This window comes from Monodon monoceros, unplaced genomic scaffold (assembly GCF_005190385.1).
Source record: "Monodon monoceros isolate NGI ecotype Baffin Bay Population unplaced genomic scaffold, NGI_Narwhal_1 Super_Scaffold_16, whole genome shotgun sequence".
In the NCBI taxonomy this organism is placed as follows: Eukaryota; Metazoa; Chordata; class Mammalia; order Artiodactyla; family Monodontidae; genus Monodon; species Monodon monoceros.
Window position 1 is genome coordinate 3606278 of NW_021703772.1, and position 20006 is coordinate 3626283.

General features: G+C 43.5%; 1 protein-coding gene across 4 annotated transcripts in view; it reads left to right on the forward strand.

Moving 5' to 3' along the window:
* COL6A3 (collagen type VI alpha 3 chain) overlaps positions 1-11868 on the forward strand; it is an 86214-nt gene extending 74346 nt beyond the window's left edge. For all 4 annotated transcript variants that reach the window (XM_029225242.1, XM_029225243.1, XM_029225244.1 and 1 more), the window contains 2 exons: positions 10151-10315; positions 11077-11868. In XM_029225242.1, the coding sequence (XP_029081075.1) occupies positions 10151-10315; positions 11077-11117 (206 nt within the window). In that variant the 3' untranslated portion in view covers positions 11118-11868. The remainder of the gene's footprint in view (positions 1-10150; positions 10316-11076) is intronic.
* The last annotated feature ends 8138 nt before the right edge of the window (positions 11869-20006 follow it).

Sequence of the window (20006 nt, forward strand, 5' to 3'; positions counted from 1 at the left end):
TTCATCTGTGGGAAACTGGTTATTGAAATAGCCAATATGCTTTGCTTAAGAGTATTCTGCAAAAGATATTGGTACTAATTCCACAGTCAAGGGTATTTAGATATCTTATTGTTTACAGACCCCAAAGCAAAGGGTTTCCACTAGTTATAGGGACAGTTCATTAGTTTTTGATATACTGGCCACAGTCAGGAGAAGGAGGGCATATCTCTTTACGTTGTTAATTTCTGCAACGGATTATGACGAAAGCCATATATCGAGTGCCCAGCTGCTTTCCTGCAGTGCTAGATTTAAAAGCAGCTGTGCTTTCTCAATATGCCCTGCATTGTCAGAAGCAGCAACAAATTATTTTTTGAGCTGTTGGCAAGGACTCCCTATTTTACTCTTTCCAGTTTAAGTTTTAAAGTGACCCTTGTTTCTCCACCTCATCCTTTTTGTAGAGTTTGCATCGTATCTCATCAGTGTTTAAATGAAATTGGGTGGTTTCTGACTCCACACACCCATCTCTTTGGGGCCACTTGGAAATACAGGGCTCTCAATTCTTTTAGTTGTTTCTAGAGGGAATCTTCTCTATTACCAGAATAGTATTTTTCTTTAACATCTTTATTGGAGTATAATTGCTTTACATTGTTGTGTTAGTTTCCGCTGTATAACAAAGTAAATCAGCTATACATATACATATATCCCCATATCCCCTCCCTCTTGCGTCTGCCTCCCACCCTCCTTATCCCACCCCTCTAGGTGGTCACAAAGCACCGAGCTGATCTCTCTGTGCTATGCGGCTGCTTCCAATTAGCTATCTGTTTTACATTTGGTAGTGTGTATGTGTCAAGGCCACTCTCTCACCTTGTTCCGGCTTACCCTTCCCCCTCCCCGTGTCCTCAAGCCCATTCCCTACATCTGCGTCTTTATTCCTGTCCAGCCCCTAGGCTCATCAGAACAATTTTTTTTTTAGAGTCCATATATATGTGTTAGCATACGATATTTGTTTTTCTCTTTCTGACTTACTTCACTCTGTATGACAGACTCTAGGTCCATCCACCTCAATACAAATAATTCAATTTCGTTTCTTCTTATGGCTGAGTAATATTCCATTGTATATATGTGCCACATCTTCTTTATCCATTCATCTGTTGATGGACACTTATGTTGCTTCCATGTCCTGGCTATTGTGAATAGTGTTGCAACGAACATTGTGGTACATGACTCTTTTTCAATTATGGTTTTCTCAGGGTATATGCCCAGTTGTGGGATTGCTGGGTCATCTGGTAGTTCTATTTTTAGTTTTTTAAGGAACCTCCATACTGTTCTCCATAGTGGCTGGAATAGTATTTTATTCCATTGATGGACTTTCCCTGTGTCCATGTATACATGGTTTATCTATATCTGTACTTCTACATTTATCTACCTACCTATCTATCTTTTAATTCATCCACAACCCACACTGACATGTGGTACCAGGAGTTACTAGAAAGAAGATGAGGAGTCAATGCAGGAATTATGAAACTATTACATACACAGATGTGTGTTAAGGGTCAAAAAACCAACTACTTATAGAGCTGCAAAATGTTTTAAAATAGTTTACTTTTAGAAACAAGTTTAGGAATTGGTCTTTGTTAGAGACAGCCACGTGTTTTTCAGACTCCTTTTGCCTTTCCAATGGAAAGACTGACAGAAAACCAAGAAATTCTCTCCTCTTGACATAAATTTATGGGAACAATTCAAGAATTCATGGTAGATTGGGTAACTAAGTTTTAACTTAAGAGTTGTATAAAAAGATTTTATAAAAACTTTTAATGCTATGATTTTTAACTCAAACTAAAAAAATGCCAGTATGGATGTGGCATGGTGGTTTGGGATGGAGAAGAAAACAAGTCTCAACCCCTTTGATTTCTTATTTTTTAATTGAAGTATAGTCAATTTACAATGTTGTGTTAGTTTCTGGTGTACAGCAAAGTGACTCAGTTATACGTATATATATATATATATATATATATATATATTCTTTTTCATTTTCTTTTCCGTTATGGGTTATTACAGGATATTGAATATAGTTCCCTGTGCTATACAGAAGGACTTTGCTGTTTATCTATTTTGTATATAGTAGTTTGTATCTGCTAATCCCAAACTCCTAATTTATCCCTCCCTTGCCCGTTTTCCCCTTTGGTACCCGTAGGTTTGTTTTCTATGTCTGTCAGTGAGTCTGTTTCTGTTTTGTAAATAAGTTCATTTGTGTCATATTTTAGATTCCACATATAAGTGATATCATAGGGTATTTGTATTTCTCTGACTTACTTCATTTAATACGATAATCTCCAGGTCCATCCATGTTGCTGCACATGGCATTATTTCATTCTTTTTTATGGCTGAGTAGCATTCCATTATGTATATGTACCATGTCTTCCTTATCTATTCATCTGTTGATGGACACTTAGGTTGCTTCCACGTCTTGGCTATTGTAAATAGTGCTGCTATGAACATGGGTGCATGTATCTTTCTAAATTAGAGTTTTCTCAACTCCTTTGATTTCTGCTCATAATCAAGGGACAATGGATAAGCCTTTGTGCCCTGCACTGGGGGTTCCCTGCAGGCCCTAGTGCACCCCAGCTACCTTCCTGAGTCATCTCCCAACATGAAGCTTGAGCTCAGAGAAGCCACAATGGACCTACTGGGATTTCACCAAAGATATGGGTCAGGACAGATGACATTCTGACTTCAAAGTCCCTGAAATCTGTGCATATCATTTGCCACTTGCTGGTAACTTCACCCCTCACAGAGTGTGGGAAAAGTAAAACTTCTAGCAAATTCAGTGCTTCACTGAGAGAAAATGATTAGGAATAAATTACACAGTGAGATTTGGGGATGTTTTTGGTTCTCTTATGTATGGTCCAGAGGGAATAAGAATATATAAACAGTGTTGAGTTAATATAAATAACACAATCTTTAAGCAAGAATCTGGCTGGGCTGTCTTGTTTTTTAAGACTGAGTCACAGATTCAGACATAGGAAGGTGTTTTCAATCTAGACCTTCAACACTTAGGTCTCCTCTCTTCATGTGACAGACAGAAAAGAGATTTTGAGACTGGGGCTTTTGTGTCCTTCAAGGCGATGGGTGGTAGTTACATACAGATGAGTCCAAAACCTTTCTCCTTCCTTCTGATCAGTACAGAGCCCTCAAACCCAGGACTTGAATGTTCTTTCACCTTTCCTTTCACGTGTGTGTGCACACACACGTGTATATATTTCCCCCCTAGTGATTCAAGTCAGCCTGAAAATATAAATTACTTGCTCTTCTTTTTTTTTAAATTTTTGTTTATTTTATTTATTTTTATTTTTGGCTGCATTGGGTCTTAGTTGTGGCATGCGGGCTTCTCGCTAGTTGAGGCGTGTGGGCTCAGTAATTATGGCGGCACGTGGGATCTTAGTTCCCCGACCAGGGATCAAGCCCATGGAAGGTGGATTCTTAACCACTGGACTACCAGGGAAGTCCCTTACTTGCTCTTCTGAAGAACAAGTTTCTGCATTATTCATCTCTAGCCTGCAAGTAACAAAACTGCGCTTTGAAAAAAAAAAAAAAAAGCCCAGCACTTTGCCTGGAGAAGTCGCTAAATGAACATATGTAGGTGTGCGCACACACACACACACACACACACACACACACACCATTTTGAATGCTCTTCTTCAATGAAATTAATTGGATATTTACTTTAAAATGTATAAATTGAAAATGGGTAAACAGGATTAGGAGATGGAAGCTTGTTTTCCCTCCTCCCTACCAACCCCTCCCGCATATAATCAAGGCATCTTAGAAATTTTTTCCAGGGGGTGAAACATTTTAATATATTCCTATTTTTGCAGATAGAAAAGGAGTAACAACAAATCATTGTTTATAAGAAACTTTAAAAAATATACTAACTATATTTTTACTCAGTAGTTTCAGGTATATTTCACATCTAAATATCAATTGCCACAACATGCATTATTTCTCCAAAGATGTATTTTCTAGACAATTCAGGCAAAAATAAGTTTTAAAACTAGCTTTTATATGTGGACGTGAATGCAGTTTAATTCCAGCACCAGTTCATTACAGTTCATCTCTGTAAGCACAAACGCAGTTTGTGCTTACAAAGATGTGTTCCTTTCTTAGTTTTAAATACTAGATACTATTTTTGTTTTTTGACCTTGGCATGCAGCTTGCGGGATCTTAGTTCCCCAACCAGGGATCGAACTTGGGCCCACAGCAGTGAAAGCACCGAGTCCTAACCACTGGACCACCAGGGAATTCCCTAGACACTCTTCTTTGCTTTTTTACCTCTATGAATAAAAGATTTACTGGGTTTTGATTCTATCTTTAGGAACTGAATTTTGTCATAGTTTACCACTTGGGGTTTAGGAAACATGGTGACCAGTGTTTGAATCTATGCAGGAAATTGTGGGCAAAAATCCTGTGAAATAAAAGGTCTTTGGTCCATGGCATCCAATGAAGGGGGAGAAGATTGAGCAGTCCTAATATTTGAGTTTTCATATGTTAATATTTACCCCTTTTGAAATTCACATTTAATAGGTACTTCTTTACCAGAAATTTGACACAGGCATGTAATGGGAGGATAGCCTAGTGAGGGGATTCTTTGTCCCCCATCTGAGGCCTGGCCCTGTGTCACATGGAGTGTGAGGTGTGGCAGTAAGGCCTCAGCTTGAGATGAAGGTTGATTACAACAGCAAACCAATAGCATCATTACTAACCATTCAGGATTCCAGACTTTGCAATACTACATGATTCCATTTTAAATGGTTAATACTTGCATTTTCCTCAACAAAACAAGCCCTGCAAAAAGAAAGATCCCACCCCACTTTTTGCTTTCCTCAGCACCTAAGGGCATCACACCCACTTTTCTGAGATACATTTGCTGCCTGAAAATGGCAGTTAGCAGCAGTTAAACAAATCTTTCGGTGCTTGTCACAGTCTTAAAGAAGTACCGACTGTGCTAGGCATTTTTGCAGTATGTTTTGTGGCCGCTAGTTTTGAGGATGCTGTGTTGTTGCTAGTGTTGGTTTTAGGTTTTTGTTACCATCTCTCTCTTTCTCCTTCTCATCTTTGGCCAAAGAAGACTTGGATGAATATTTTACATGCATATGATTAGCAAAGTTAAGACTCTGAAGTTTCTAAACAGCAAAAAAAAAAAAAAAAAAAATTTAACTCAGAAAAGAATGAATCCTAAATTATTGGCCCACCCATGTGTGAAGAAATGTTTCAATGCAGAAGAGAATAAAAATAACTAACACAATGTGTAACATTCTTTTCTACTCATCCTAGAAATTAGCAATCTGTAGAAATGACCATATTTTGTCTGATCCGGCATTCCTGGGTCAGTTACACAGCTCTGAAGGAATTAAGTTCAGCAATGTTTTACTTACTTTGTTGATTCTAAGATGTACAATTTTCCCCATTGTGGTACCTCTGAAATTGAAATGTGACTTGAAGTTGATGATATGTCATGGCTTATTGGCAGCATTTTCTCTTACTTAGTGGATTATAAAACAATAGTACATTATAAAATTAAGATGTCTTAGATTTGATGAAATCCAGTATTTGCTTGGCTGTGTTCCACCATGAATATACAGCATTGGCTGCCACAAAACGATGTGATGGGGAAAATATATGACTTTATGTTGATAATAATTTAAAGAACTAACTTAACCCCAGAAGTTGAGGTACATTCAATGGCTACAAATATTTTCTCTACTTTGAAGAGATGTAGCCGTCTTCAGGGCTGTGTGTTTACTGCTGCATGAGAATGTAGCTAAGTCAGCTACCATGTTTGGGTTAAGACGGGTCTCCAAGGGCATTTGGTATTTTTTTATTGTGAGCTATAAAAGTCTTATGAAATAAAACTCTATTGGTCAAGACCTGAAACTACATTTAAAATGCAACTACAGCTACATTGAAAATAAGGTTAAAAGTACAAAAAAAGTTTCTTTGGTACTTTTTGAGCCAATCCACACTCAAAATGTAGACACAGGAAAGTTTTATTCATTCCTGCCAATTGTATCTGCTTCAGAGGTTTGGAAGCACTTTATATCATGTCAACAATGTCTGATCCTAAGGCAATTAAACCTTCTTCTTGTTTTGAAACCATTAAACTAACGAGGAACATATTTACACATATTCACAACTGCAGCCTAAACCCTTTCCCCTCCTCTCAGCTCCCACGATTTTGCTTAAGAAAGAACTTAAATACTGATAACTTGCTGGTTTGGAAAATGTCAAATTGATGTCTTTAAAAAGGCTGCTTTGCAATAGAGACACAGACATAGAGGATAAGCGTATGGACACCAAGGGGGGAAAGCAGGGTGGGATGAACTGGGAGATTGGGAATGACATATATACACTAACTAATATGTGTAAAATAGATAACAATGAGAACCTACTACATAGCACAGGGAACTCTACTTCACTTCGCTGTACTGTAGAAACTAACACAACATTGTAAAGCTACTATATCCCAATTAAAAAAAGAAGTTTAAAGAAATAAATAATGATAATTTTAGAATCACAGAACTAAAAAAAAATATGCTGCTTTTAGACACTATACAAATCTCAACTGATAAAAAAGGCAAGATTTTCCAATTCAACATGTTTTTGGTTTCAAACACTTTTTCTAGTAATAACATAATAGATATTCATTGTGAAGAATTCAGGACATACAGAAAAATGTAAGAAAAATATGATTCCCATAATCAAACACTGATGACCATTTATGGCCACCATTAATGATCCAATGCATATCTTTCCTGGTTTTTTCCCATGAGTATTACACGTGCACACACACACGTCTTTATTACAAAAGTAGGCTGTGTTTCTTTGGGTGCCTTCCACCCCATGGCTGTTGTTCCAGAATGTAGGTTGGCTCCTGTGGTTTCTGTGAGCGTGGGATTCCTTGGACAGGGTTTCTCCAGGCATCACGCTTGCATCAGTTTCCTCTCATGTTTGGAAGCTCACTGAAGCCCAGTAACCGTTGACTATTTCACCAGGAAGTTTCACCAGATGGGGATCTGAATCAGGCAGCCTTTCAAGTCTCTCTTTTAAAATGAAACTTATTATTATTTTTTATACATTTATTTATTTATTTTTGGCTGCGTTGGGTCTTCGTTGCTGCGCGCAGGCTTTCTCTGGTTACGGCGAGCGGGGGCTACTCTTTGTTGTAGTGCGCGGGCTTCTCATTGCAGTGGCTTCTGCTGTTTTGGAGCACTGGCTCTAGGCACGCGGGCTTCAGTAGTTGCGGCTCGCGGGCTCTAGGGCGCAGGCTCAGTAGTGGTGGTGCACCGGCTTAGCTGCTCCGCGGCATATGGGATCTTCCTGGAGCAGGGCTCGAACCAGTGTCCCCTGCGTTGGCAGGCAGGTTCTTAACCACTGCGCCACCAGGGAAGCCCTAAACTGAAACTTATAAAAAAAAAAAAAAAAAAATGAAACTTATTTACATTGTTATTCTAGGCAAAAGTGAACCAGGAAAGGTTGGTGATAATTCTCACTCCTCATGGTCTCTTAGGCTCTGGTTGGGTTCTCAGTATAAGGAGGAGAAAATCAATGAATGTGTAGCCAGACACTTCTCTTGGATCAAGGACCCCAGGATCCCCCAGGGCTGGGCCCCAAGGGGAAAACTCTTTCTGGAGGGAAACATAAATAGCTGTCATGTCCAAAGACTTGTTCTAGGGAAAAACTCAGTGAGATCCAACCATCCTTCTTTGGACTCTAGGACACTTCATTGTTGTAGACTTTGACACCATTGTTCTAGCATATGCAGACATAGCTTGGGTGAGTCCAGCCTGCGTGGGTCTCAGAGATCAAATGACGGGAGTTTAAAACTTTCTCTTCTTAAGAACAGAAAACCTCCCATTTTCATGCTTTAAAAATGGAGAACCCCAGGCTCTTGTCTTTGCATAAAGTTGAGGCCCACATTAACATATTTCTCTTGGTTCTCCAAGAATTTACGAGTCCAGAGTAGTAGCATCCTCATATCCCATTAGTAAACCTTAAGGGTCTTGGCAGTGACTCCTGCTGGAATAAAGGATGTAGAATGCAAGAGCCGTAGTTTGGTACCGGAGACTGAAGGTGAAAATCAAGGGAAATTGGAAAAGCCAGTTGGTCAGGGAGCAGTGTCCTGCTGCTGGGCTGCCTCCAGGCTGGGTGTCCTTGGGTCTGGGAAGACTTCTGTTGCTTCAGAAGAGCACAGGGGAGTAGGACCCAAAGAGCTAAACACAGATGGCCAGGACTGGGTGCACTTGGAACAAAGTGGAACCAACCTGGGCCACTGGGGGATGCTCTGGGGAAGAAAGGGGAGGGGATGAGGCGACCATTTGGCCAAGTTCCCATGCTAACAGGGGACCCACCAGTAAACAAGGGATGTGTGTTGGTGCTTGAACGATCTTGCCTGGCTCAGTCCCCTCATTCCTTCAAGCCAGGCCTTCTCCTCTAGCGTTGGCACATCTGAGATGAAGCAAGTTGTTTTTGTAAGTTGTCATCATTTTATCCTGGCCTCATTTGGGTCTTCAAAAGCTCTTGGTAGCACTGCTGGCCTTCTGGGCCTCTGAAAGTGTCTGCAACTCAGAGATGCTGTAGGTGTGGGGTCACTTTCTTCCTGGGGGCGGGGGTGACAGCCTCCCCAGAGTCACCAGGTAGTGTCTTAGACCAATTCTGAGCCTGAATCCTGTTCCTGGAAGTCTGGTCCATTATGCTTGACCTGAGCTTTGGTTTTCTACCTGAAGACCTAGATTTTCCTTTTACTTCTTGTTACCCACCATCCCTGAAGATGCCTACCACCCCTGCCATCCATGGAGCTGGGGAAAAGGCCCCCGGAAATGTCAGCCCTGTGTGGGGAGGGCCGGTGATTCACGGCTGTTAGTTACGCACATAAACATGTAACATTGTCCACTCCAGGGGTTTGTTTTACATTTTACAAACTTTCAGATAACAGTTGATATTAATGTTTCTCTTTTCCAGCCAGATGTAGAGTTTGCCAGAAAACACTGTAAACAGAAGTTTTACTGTGTGTGAACTGTAAAGTTTTCTTTTTTTCCAGGCGTGGTGGAGAATGTAGCTTTTACTCTGCAGCTGGACTGCATCAGAAGCATGCATTTAAAACATAAACTTCCTTAACTGGAAAAAGAATGCTGTCTTCGGAATAGCTTTGCAATGTGACATTTTTGCTTCTGTGAATTTTGCATCAGTATTAGCTCTTCTTTTGGCTTGTTAAATTTGACTGGTCACAAAGGTAGTAGCTACACACACACAGACACAACACATGTGTGCATATATACACATTTAAAAAATTTATTTATTTTTGGCTGCATTGGGTCTTTGTTGCTGTGTGTGGGCTTTCTCTAGTTGCGACAAGCGGGGGCTACTCTTCACTGTGGTGTGCGGGCTCTAGGCACTTGGGCTTCAGTAGTTGTGAAACGTGGGCTCAGTAGCTGTGGCTCGCGGGCTTTACAGCGCAGGCTCAGTAGTTGTGGTGCACGGGCTTAGTTGCTCCATGGCATGTGGGATCTTCCCAGACCAGGGCTCAAACCCATGTCCCCTGCATTGGCAGGTGGATTCTTGACCACTGTGCCTCCAGGGAAGTCCCTACACACATATTCATAAAGGATTTTCTTTTTGCACTTTGACTTTTGTTTTTAATCTACCCGGCTTGTAGTGAAATGGAGAGTCTTGTTTTTGAATGACATTCTGACAGAACTTAATTGTTATTTTGCAAGGAGTAGAAAACTCCAAGGTTTTAAAATTAGGTTTCTTCTCCAGGGGTTGAGCATTGAAAGAACCGGAGACTAAGTGACCCAGTGATTGGAAAGGGGAAAACACAGTTCATTTAGTCTGAAATCATCCAATAATAATTGCCAACATTTGGGATTCCAAGTGTAGTTTATGAAGTCCTTTCATCGATAAGATTGTATTTATTGCTCTCAGATCTGTAGGTGATTATTATGTCCACTTGACAGTGAGGAAACTGAAGACTGGGGAGGTAAAGGAAGTTTTCCTCTGGAAACTCTTCTGTTTTCTCTCTCTGACAGCACTGTGATTAGAGCTTCAGCCCCTCACGCTGGGAGCACAGTAACTTACACGTTCTCATTAATCCTCTTTCCCCATCTTGTTCTTCAAGATATATGTAAGTTGCCAAAAGAAGAAGGAACTTGCAGGGACTTTATATTAAAATGGTACTATGATTCCGTTACTGAAAGCTGCGCCAGATTCTGGTATGGAGGCTGTGGTGGAAATGAAAACAGATTTGATTCGCAGGGTGAATGTGAAAAGGTTTGCCCTCCTGGTAAGTGATTCTTCTTTTGTGTTGGTGGTTTTTGCAGGTAAGGGATCCAGGCCAATAATTCACCTTTTAAAGATATTTGAATGATAATAATGATGATAGATTTGAAAAAGAAGATAAATTGGATTTTCAGATGAGGAAGGTGTACAAATAAAACACACGGGGTTAAGTTTCTGAGTTATTATGGTTTCCTAAAAACATACTTGTATACTTGTATTTTTGCCGATGAGGAAACATACGGTGGACCACTCCTTACCCTTCAGAAATATTACTAAGTTTCTGTTATTCATAAAATACTGTAACAGACATGGTTATTAGGAAAATAATATAATGAACAATTAATAATAACTGCTATATAGTCTATTCAACTTTAAATAATCTTGCTTCCTCTAAATGATAATGTGGACCGCCAGGCCATGCGATATCTCCATTATGCTGGGCAACGTGATTGGTAATAAAATCAGAACAGCTGCACAGAGATTCTGGGGCTGGTGCGGAATGGGAGCGCTGCGTTTGCTTAAAGGCCAGGCAGGTGATGCCAGGAGAGAGAAAGGGCTCAGGTGGCACAGAAAGCCCCAAACCCCAGGCCAAGAAGCTCCAGGGGAGCCACTGAAGGAAATGAACTGAAAAGTGAGATTGGTGATGAAAGCCAGAGGCCATGGATATTTTCATGAGAAATACAGTGTCCTTTTGGGTCAGTAATGTGACTTTTCCCCTCCTCTTCCTTTCCACCCTCACCCGCCGCCCCCGCCATCCATGCTCAGTGCTCATCAAGCCCGGAGTCATTGCTGCGATTGGGACCTAAGCGCGGCCGACCAGTGACACATACCTCTTGAAGAAGAAGGAGTCCGCCATCGCCAGTCGTCTTTGTAGAAGCTCTGGGTATAGATTCCCTTGCACTGTACCATTTCATGCTTTGATTTACACTCGAACTTGGGAGGAAATGTCTGCTGCATGACCTATCAATATGGTGCTAAATGTGTCTGTGGAGTCAACCCTCTTTGTCTCCGGGCAATTACATTGTATACTTTGAACGTTGTGTAATAGTTATCCACTGCTGGTGTTTATGTGAACATCCCTATAAATTCAAATTCCCTCTGGAGTTTCACGTTATGCCTGTTATAGGCAAGTGTAAGATCTAGAAAATAACCCCCAATTTCACAGCTACTCTATATACTTCTGCTTGGTTCATTTTTTTCCCCTCTTAATTAAGCATGACTTTAGATGGAAAGCCTGTGTATGGAGAAAAAACAAGAGTCTAACTTTTCCATTTCCCCCCCAATTTCCTGGATTAGATTTTGAGCGAATTTCCTTTTCCTAGAGCTTCTAACAAGCAACCTAGTTAGAGGGAAGCAAAATCCCCTAATCTTTGTGCACTGTTGTGGGACCAATGCCTTAATTAAAGGATGTAAAGAAAGTCATAGTAGAGATTTTTTTGGCATTCCTCTAATGTTGTGTCTGTGTTACTTTTTTTTGGGGGGGGGTGTTAATTTTAATTTTAAAATTTTTAGGAAATTTATACAAAGAAACTTTTAAATAAAGTATATTGAAAGTGGTGTGGGTTTGGTGTTCTTGGCTGTGTCGTTTCCCTAGCACCTGTTGTCAGAATCACCCCAGGACAGGGGAATTGGAGCCCGTTCAAGCCCCCAGTCTTGGGTACCACCCTTTGATTTCCAGCGAAGGGGCAAGGGCGCTCTATCGACAGTGGGAAACCCGGTGGATCCAGCTCTCCATGGCCGGGTGGGTCACGTTCCTTGCTTAAGGCCCCTGGAGTCTTCCTAGTCTTAAGAACCAGGCTGGCTTTCATGCTCTCCTTTAACTTCTAGCTGTGTCCCAGAGATGTGGCCTCCTTCCCTGCCCCTTTAAGATAATTGTTTCCTGGGGGTTCCCTTTGCTCCTGCCTACAGTGGCTGAGAGGTGGGATGTCACTGGCCCAGGAATCCCCAGTCCCCTTTCTGGAGTCTCAAAGATGAAGCATAAAGTTTCTTTTTTCTTTAAAGACCCTTTTGCTCCTGTCTTCAGAAATAACACAAGAAACAAATAAATACATATTTAGGTGGTATCTGAACTCCACTTGGGAAGGAAAGTGAACTTGTTTGATAAAACACATCTACTCTGACAAGTGCTTCCGGCCGAGCTCTAGGGACCTTGGGTGTGGACAGAACTGTTTTATGTAAGATGGGGAAGGATCTGTCAGTTAATCTATTGATCAGAGGTAGGGAGGAGGAGAGAGAGGGTGTGTAGAGCCATGGAGATGGGTGGGGAGAGGCTGGGAAGTTACAGAGACCACTCCTTGTGATTTCCACCCAGATCTTTGGGTGCAATTTCTAAATTCACAAATGCGCTCAAAGCGAGCACATCTGCATAGCAATTGGAGGAAGAACTGAGCTTTGTCCCTGAGTCGGTGTGTCAGAGAATGCAGCCAAAGGCAGAGATGGAAGGAAGATGCTGTGGGCAAAGGACCCCTCTGCTGGAATCTGCAGGAATCTGGGGGAGGACTCAGCACTTCACAATCCAAGACGTTGGGCACCTTGTCGGGATGGAGAGAGCCTGGCTGAATATCAGGGTAGCCCGGGGTAGATTGCATGGCTTTGAGGACTCCTGAGAAGCTCTCACAGTCAGGGGGCCCCTGGACCACGTCTGCCCTCTAGGCCATGCTGACTGCCTCCCCACCTTTGAAGGGCCCCCTTTTTAGCGTGAGGCCAAGCCAATGGAACTACCAAGAGCCCCGTGATGGCCATGAATCCCTTTCAAACAGGTACTCAGCCTGGGTGGGAAATGTTCCTTCTATGACTTTCTTAGAGATTTTTCTCTCCAGCCCCACAGGAGCAGCCCCCTTCCACAGAAACAGGCCTGCGTGCCTCCCCTCAGGCTGTGGGCAGTCAAGCCAAGCGCATCCCATTCCACTGGAGCAGAGAAACATTTGCAGGGGGATTGGGAAAGGCAGCTTCACTGGTGTAGTGGATGGGACAGTCTGTGTGCATTTGTCCTGGGGCTGCCATGACCAAGTGCCACAATCCAGGTGACTTAAAACAATAGAAATGTATTCTCTCACAGCTCAGGCGGCTGCAAGTCCAAAATCAAGGTGTTGGCAGTGCCATGCTGTCTCGGAAACCTGTAGGGCAGTCCTTCCTTGCTTCTTCCTACTTTCTCGTGATTCCCTGGCTTACAGGCATGTGAGTCCAATCTCTGCCTGTTTTCACATGGTCATCTTCTTATAAGGACACCAGTCAAACTGGATTAGGGATCCACCCTGCTCTGGTATAACCTCATCTTATCTAACTATATCTGCAATGACCCTATTTCCAAATAAGGTCACATCCTGAGGTCCTGGGGGTTAAGACTTCAGCACATCTTTTTCGGGGGGGACACAATTCAACCCATAACACAGTTTTAGGGTTTCCAATACCAGTTCCCAACTCTGATCTGTCGATCCACTGTTAACAGCAAGGTAGCAGCTGTAGTTAAGAGATTTCAGTTGAATGCTGCCACTTCCTCACTGGCATTGGTTATTGAAACCATCACTACTGGATCTTCAGGCTGGGTCCTATTCATTTCAAAACTTAAATCCCAGATGCTGTGCAGACCCTTTTCCCTGTAGACCAGCACAGGTACTGGATGATTAGAGTGGAGAAGCCCATGGCTTGTTCCCTCCCACCTTCCTTTTTCTCCCCAAGCCTGTGGAGTTCTGGGCTGGAGCTCCTTCCCAGTCTCCATAGGTGAACTTGGAGCTGACTTTCTGTTGGCTTCTGTTCTCTCCTTGACTCCTTTCTGTGGTAGGGTCCCTTGCTGACTCTCTCGGGGTGTATGCCAGTTCTCTGGCGGAAGCTGAGGGGCCCTAGCCTGGCAGTTCTGTGAACCTCTTCCGCCCCTCACAGCCCCTTACTGGGGGTCGTCCTCTTCACAGACCCTCGGTGCTGGGGTCTTTGTGCAGGAGAGCATCCCCTTGGAGAGCAGTGTAAGCCAGTTGGCTCAGGTCCAGCCACCTTCTCGGGTCACTTAATCCATGGGAAATGCTCATGACCTTGCCACATCAACTGCCACATCCGTCTTTCCACTCGACCAGGGGTCAGGGGTCCTGCGGGTTCAGGGGTCAGGAACATGGTCAGTTGAGAGCTGGTCTCTAGCCCCTGACTTGGTGGTGGTGGGAAGGAATGATTCAGACCATCATCTCCAACTCTTGAGTGGTTCTTTGTCTTCAGGGACAGGGTCCAGTGGACGCCCCTTCCTGATGCCGCAGGGAGTGAGGGAAGAGTGTGGCCTCTTCATAAGCGCTTTGTTGCTCTCGAAAGGCCCCCACCACCTCTCCCTCGGCCCTGTTTTACCTCATTAGTGACTGGTTACTGTGCTCTAAGCTGGGGCCCTTAGCCGTCAACTCTGGGAAAACAGGACCCACCAGGCACCCACCACCAGCCTCTTGTAGGAACTTGATGAGTGGAGAGCTCTGAGCCCCAGATCTCTAGTGCAGGCTGAACACTGCTTTTCCTCCTCTGCCCCTCGATTTCCTAGAAGTGAGCCTCGGCACCCCAAGGCACCCCACTAGTGTGTGTGAGTCTGTCTCACCACACGTTAGTGACTGAAGTCTCCTCGAGGGGATGAGGGAGAAGGCTCATCACATGTTCATGGTTTGGCTTCACACACACCCTTTAACAAGCTCTCTCAGCCCCAAAGTTCCTCTGCCCAACAGCGACCTCAAGTCTCCCCTCCTCTTCCTTCCCCCTGCTGCTTAAAATTCCCTCCATCCTTACAGCAGTTTTCAGGTCTTCCCCTCGGTGGGGGCACTTCGACTGGGAAAACCAAAGCCCGAGAGAGGGTGGAATGGTGGGCATCTTTCTTCCTGCACTGTTCACGTGGGATCGGTTCACCCCATCACATTAAAAACAAAAATTCAACATTACTTACAATAAAATGCATCCACTTCTGTGTGCTGCTTGATGAGTTTTGACAAATGAATACATGCACAGAGCCCTCACCACGCTCGTGATGGCCATCATTCCCTTAGCCCCATCCAGCAATGTGTGCGAGTGAACAGCATTTAAAGTTATCATGACTTTTCTCCCAGTAAATTTATCCTAAGGAAACAATCGGAGATGCACAAAAATTTATGTTTAAGGATATGGCTTTATTTGCAATGACAAAAGTGAATGTGAGATCACCAGAATGGCCAACAAGAAAAGGATGCTTAAATACATCCTGCTTCACCAACAAAAGAAAAACATAGCCATTAATGTGATTGATATATATATACACTACTATGTATTAAATAGATAACTAATGAGAACCTACTGTATAGCACAGGGAACTCTGCTCAGTGCTCGGTGGTGACCTAAATGGGAAGGAAAACTAAAAAAGAGGGGATATATGTATACAGATAGCTGATTCACTTTGTTGTACAGCAGAAACTAACACAAAATTGTAAAGCAATTATACTCCAATAAAATTTAATTAAAAATTACATCATGATGCTGGTAAATGGTCGATGCCATTAATCAGTTGATATATATGATATGATGTTAAAAAGATAGAAAGCTGTATAGTTAATATGATAGTTTCATATATATGTGCACACGCACACACCTATATTTCCCTTTGGTGAAGGAAAATAACAAAAGCAAATACAACAAAATTTAAGCAGTGGTTGTTTCTGGCGTGGCAATTTAAGTGTTCTTTAAATGTTCCTACACTTAAATTTGTTTCTGAAAGAAACCCGTGTATTACCCTTATCAAACAGTTATTTTCAACTTGAACATATTTTTATATACGAATTGCACTATTCATAAATTTTAATTGTTTTAGAATCTGTGTTGTGTGGATGTACGTAACCACTCACCCTTCCTTCCTTCCTTCATTCCTTTGTTCCACAAGTGTTTACTGAACATGTGTCATGTGCTAGATCCAGGTCTAGGCACTGGAAATGCAGTTCCGCTGGAACTGACCTACTGGGGGAACCAGACAACACAAATGCATCTCTAAAGCATGAAGACGTGGGAAGAGCTGAGGAGAAAAATAACCGCAGCCGCCTTTCCAATTCCCTCGGTTTCTTACTCTGCCCTTGTGCAATTTAGCATGTGGTGGCCCCCAGGAAGAGAAAACGTGGACTTTAGGAGAGCTTGAGGGCACACACATCACCTGTGGCCCCAGCTTACATCCACACCCAGGGGTGCTCAGATGTGCAGAATCAGACACCACTGGAGGGAGGGTCCTAGAAACCCCATTTGGCCACCAGACATGTCCCCTACCCAGCTACAGCACTTACCCTTCCCAATGTCTAGGCCCTAACCTTGAAGTTGCATTTTACCCCAATGTTAGTTATAAAATAGAGTGGAAGAGTCATTAATGGGTTCATTCCACCTCTGGAAAATCAGGCTGATTTTGCATCTCACACTAAGATCCCATTTCCACGTAATTCTGCCTTGTTCAATGGAGACAGTTGGTTACACTAATTCATTTGACACCTGAGCACATTGTATGTATTCCTCTGGGCTTTTAGGATAAAGTGTTGAACAAACCAGAAAGGGTCCCTGCCCCCGAGGGGCTTCCATTCTGCTGGTGGGAGACAGAGAGAATGCAAGGACCATGAAGAAGAAGCACATGGTAGAAGTGCTTTTGCAGGAAGTGACGAGGCTCTGGGGCAGGGAAGGTGGGGTAAGGGGCAGGCAGTGCTGTGCTGGGGCAGCCACCATGTTTCAGTAGCACCATCACCGTGGGCCTCGCTGAGAAGGAGACTTTGAGAAACACCTGAAGATGGTGAGTCAAGGGGGTAACTGAGGAGAGAGCTCAGGGCAGATGGGACCCCTACAGCAGCGTGTTCCTCAGATGGAGGAGAAGGCCCTGGGCTGGGTTCTGTCAAGTGAGGGCAGGGGCCCAGGGGCCACTGGTGGCCTGGGTCGATCTACCGGCTTTTACTCAGTGACATGGAGCCATCATTCAGCAGCTCCATCAAGGGACCGACAGGAACGTCCTTGAACTCTACAGGATCCACTAGCTGCTCCGTGTGGACAAGACCTCAGAGCAATGAGGCGATGACACCAGTGATGGGGTGGTAACATCGGTGGTGAGGCCATGGAAGAAATTCAGGTGAGATGCGATGGTGACCAAGACCAGAGCAACAGCAGAGGAAATGAAGTGTGGACTCTGGGTACATTTTGGTCTAAAATGTGCAAGAATTGAGGTAATGTCTGTGTACAGTTTTTTACACATTATTTCCACAAAGGAACTAGAACCAAACAGATGTTAGATCATCTGTGCTGACTTTGTGTTCAGCAAAGCGTGGTCTGAGCTGCACTCCTGACCTGAGACAGCTGTGGACCTCTTTCTGAGGCCTGTTCTTTGTCAGACGGTGCCACGGTCTCCACATCCTTGCCTGTGCTGTAGCATGCCCCTGACCCGAGGCTCCACCCAGTGCTTTATGGGGCAACCTTGGACAGCTTCCAGCCTGGCTGTGTGCACGGAGGTGGCTTGCCAGAAAAGAACACCTGTTTTGAATTTTGTGAGCAAAACTAAACTTCTACTCGGGTAATGCACTGAGTTTTTGGGCTGTTCTAGAAGACGGTGTAATCTTAACACAATTTACCTCTACCCAGTAGCAGTTGTGTGTCAGGCACTGTACTAGCTGCTTCACCCACATTATCTCAGGCAGTGCTGTCTGGTAGCAGTCACTATACTAGTTCTTTAGATGATGAAACAGAGGGTCAGAGTGTTCCAGTTCACCCAGTTATGACCTAATGGAGGCTGTATCTGAGAAAGTCACCATGACCCAGAAGCACTCCCTGAGCTCCCAAAGGTGTACTGGTTCCTGCAGGATCCTCGCTGTCATTCCCCAGGGGCTGTTTCCCTGGAAGTTGGATCTAATCTCAAGCTCCGTATCTTCTTCCAGCACAAAGCACGCCCTACCCAGTCTCTTTCTAAGACCTTCTGAAACTCTCAGCGGGCAGAAAGTCCCTCTCTCCTTTCCTTTTCCTTTAACGACGGTTTTCCCATCTCGTTTTCATTATCTGGAGCTGCTCAGGGGAGGACTTAGAAAAGCTAGCCATTCTGGGCTTGTGCCTGGTTCTCCGAGGCCAGGTCATTGAGACATCTGTTTGGACTGTACTATTAGCACATTTCGATCCTTTCGTCAGCTTTGCTGGATCTGTGAATATAAGTGCCTTCTACTCCTCCCCCCCGCCCCCACCCCCTTTACAACTTTCTACATAATTTTAAAAAAAATCACAAGGAGTGTGAATGGGCACCAGTCTTTCTGTAGGAAGCCAATATCCTGAATCCTCAAGATCAGTTTGAGATTTCTCCCCCACGGTGATTCATTTTTAGGGAATGGTTCAGATTTCACTGCCAAAGTTCCCTCGTTGTCACATTTCCAGTTGGACCTGGCTGTTGGTCAGGTTCTCGAATTCCGGCCTTCTGGGTGTGGCTTCCAGGGAAATTGGGGTCTGCTGATGGTGCTGAGTTGCTAGGCCCCGGTCCAGGGGCTGCCCAGGGGTCTGCTCCGTCTCCGATTTTAGTTCAGGGTTCTGACCTTTGATGCTGCGTGTGCCTCCTGTCTCTCCCTGGAGCTGAAGTGCTATTCTTAGTGCCATCGGATTCCCAGGGGGTCTTCCTGTTTGTTTGGAGTCAGGACTTCAGAATTGGACAGTCCTTCAGAAGTCCTGAGGCCCAGCATGAACAAGTTCAGAGATCCCTTTCCGCACTGTTCCTGATTCTGCGACTCACGTGGTGGGCATAGAATTGCCCGAGAGTGAAACACTGAAGAAGGAGTGTTTAAAAACCCAGTCACTCCAGCCCAAAGACACCTGGTAGAGGGTAATGGGAAACAAAGAAGAAAGGGACTCTGTGCATAAGGGTGACACTTTCCAAGTAAGACTCAACCTGGAAAGTACATATGATTTTCCTGCCTTAAATAAGAGGTGTCTATGAAAACCTTCAGGCTACTGGTACAAAAAGTCATCTAGTGGAAGGGATTCGGGGAGCTGCAGAGAAAACCAGCCAAGCATGTTTGAATTCAAGAGGAATGCAGAAGTTCCAGTGTCTGCACAAATTTTCCAGGAAAGGTTAGACAAAGAAGTAGTGAGACAATACGAAAAAACTGGTGGAGCCTCTATATATTCGAGGGAAAAAAAAAGTCTATTTATTTATTAGTTCAAACAAGTTTTTTTTAAAACATCTTTATTGGAGTATAATTGCTTTACAATGGTGTGCTAGTTTCTGCTTTATAACAAAGTGAATCAGCTATACATATACATATATACCCATATCTCCTCCCTCTTGCATCTCCCTCCCACCCTCCCTATCCCACCCCGCTAGGTGGTCACAAAACACCCAGCCGATCTCCCTGTGCTATGTGGCTGGTTCCCACTAGCTATCTATGTTACTTTTGGTAGTATATATAAGTCCATGCCACTCTCTTACTTCGTCCCAGCTTACCCTTCCCCCTCCCTGTGTCCTCAAGCCCATTCTTTACGTCTGTGTCTTTATTCCTATCCTGCCCCTAGGTTCTTCAGAACCACTTTTTTTTTTTTTAGATTCCATATATATGTGTTAGCATATGGTATTTATTTTTCCTTTCTGACTTCACTCTGTATGACAGTCTCTAGGTCCATCCACCTCACTACAAATAACTCAGTTTCATTCCTTTTTATGGCTGAGTAATATTCCATTGTATATATGTGCCACATCTTCTTTATCCATTCATCTGTTG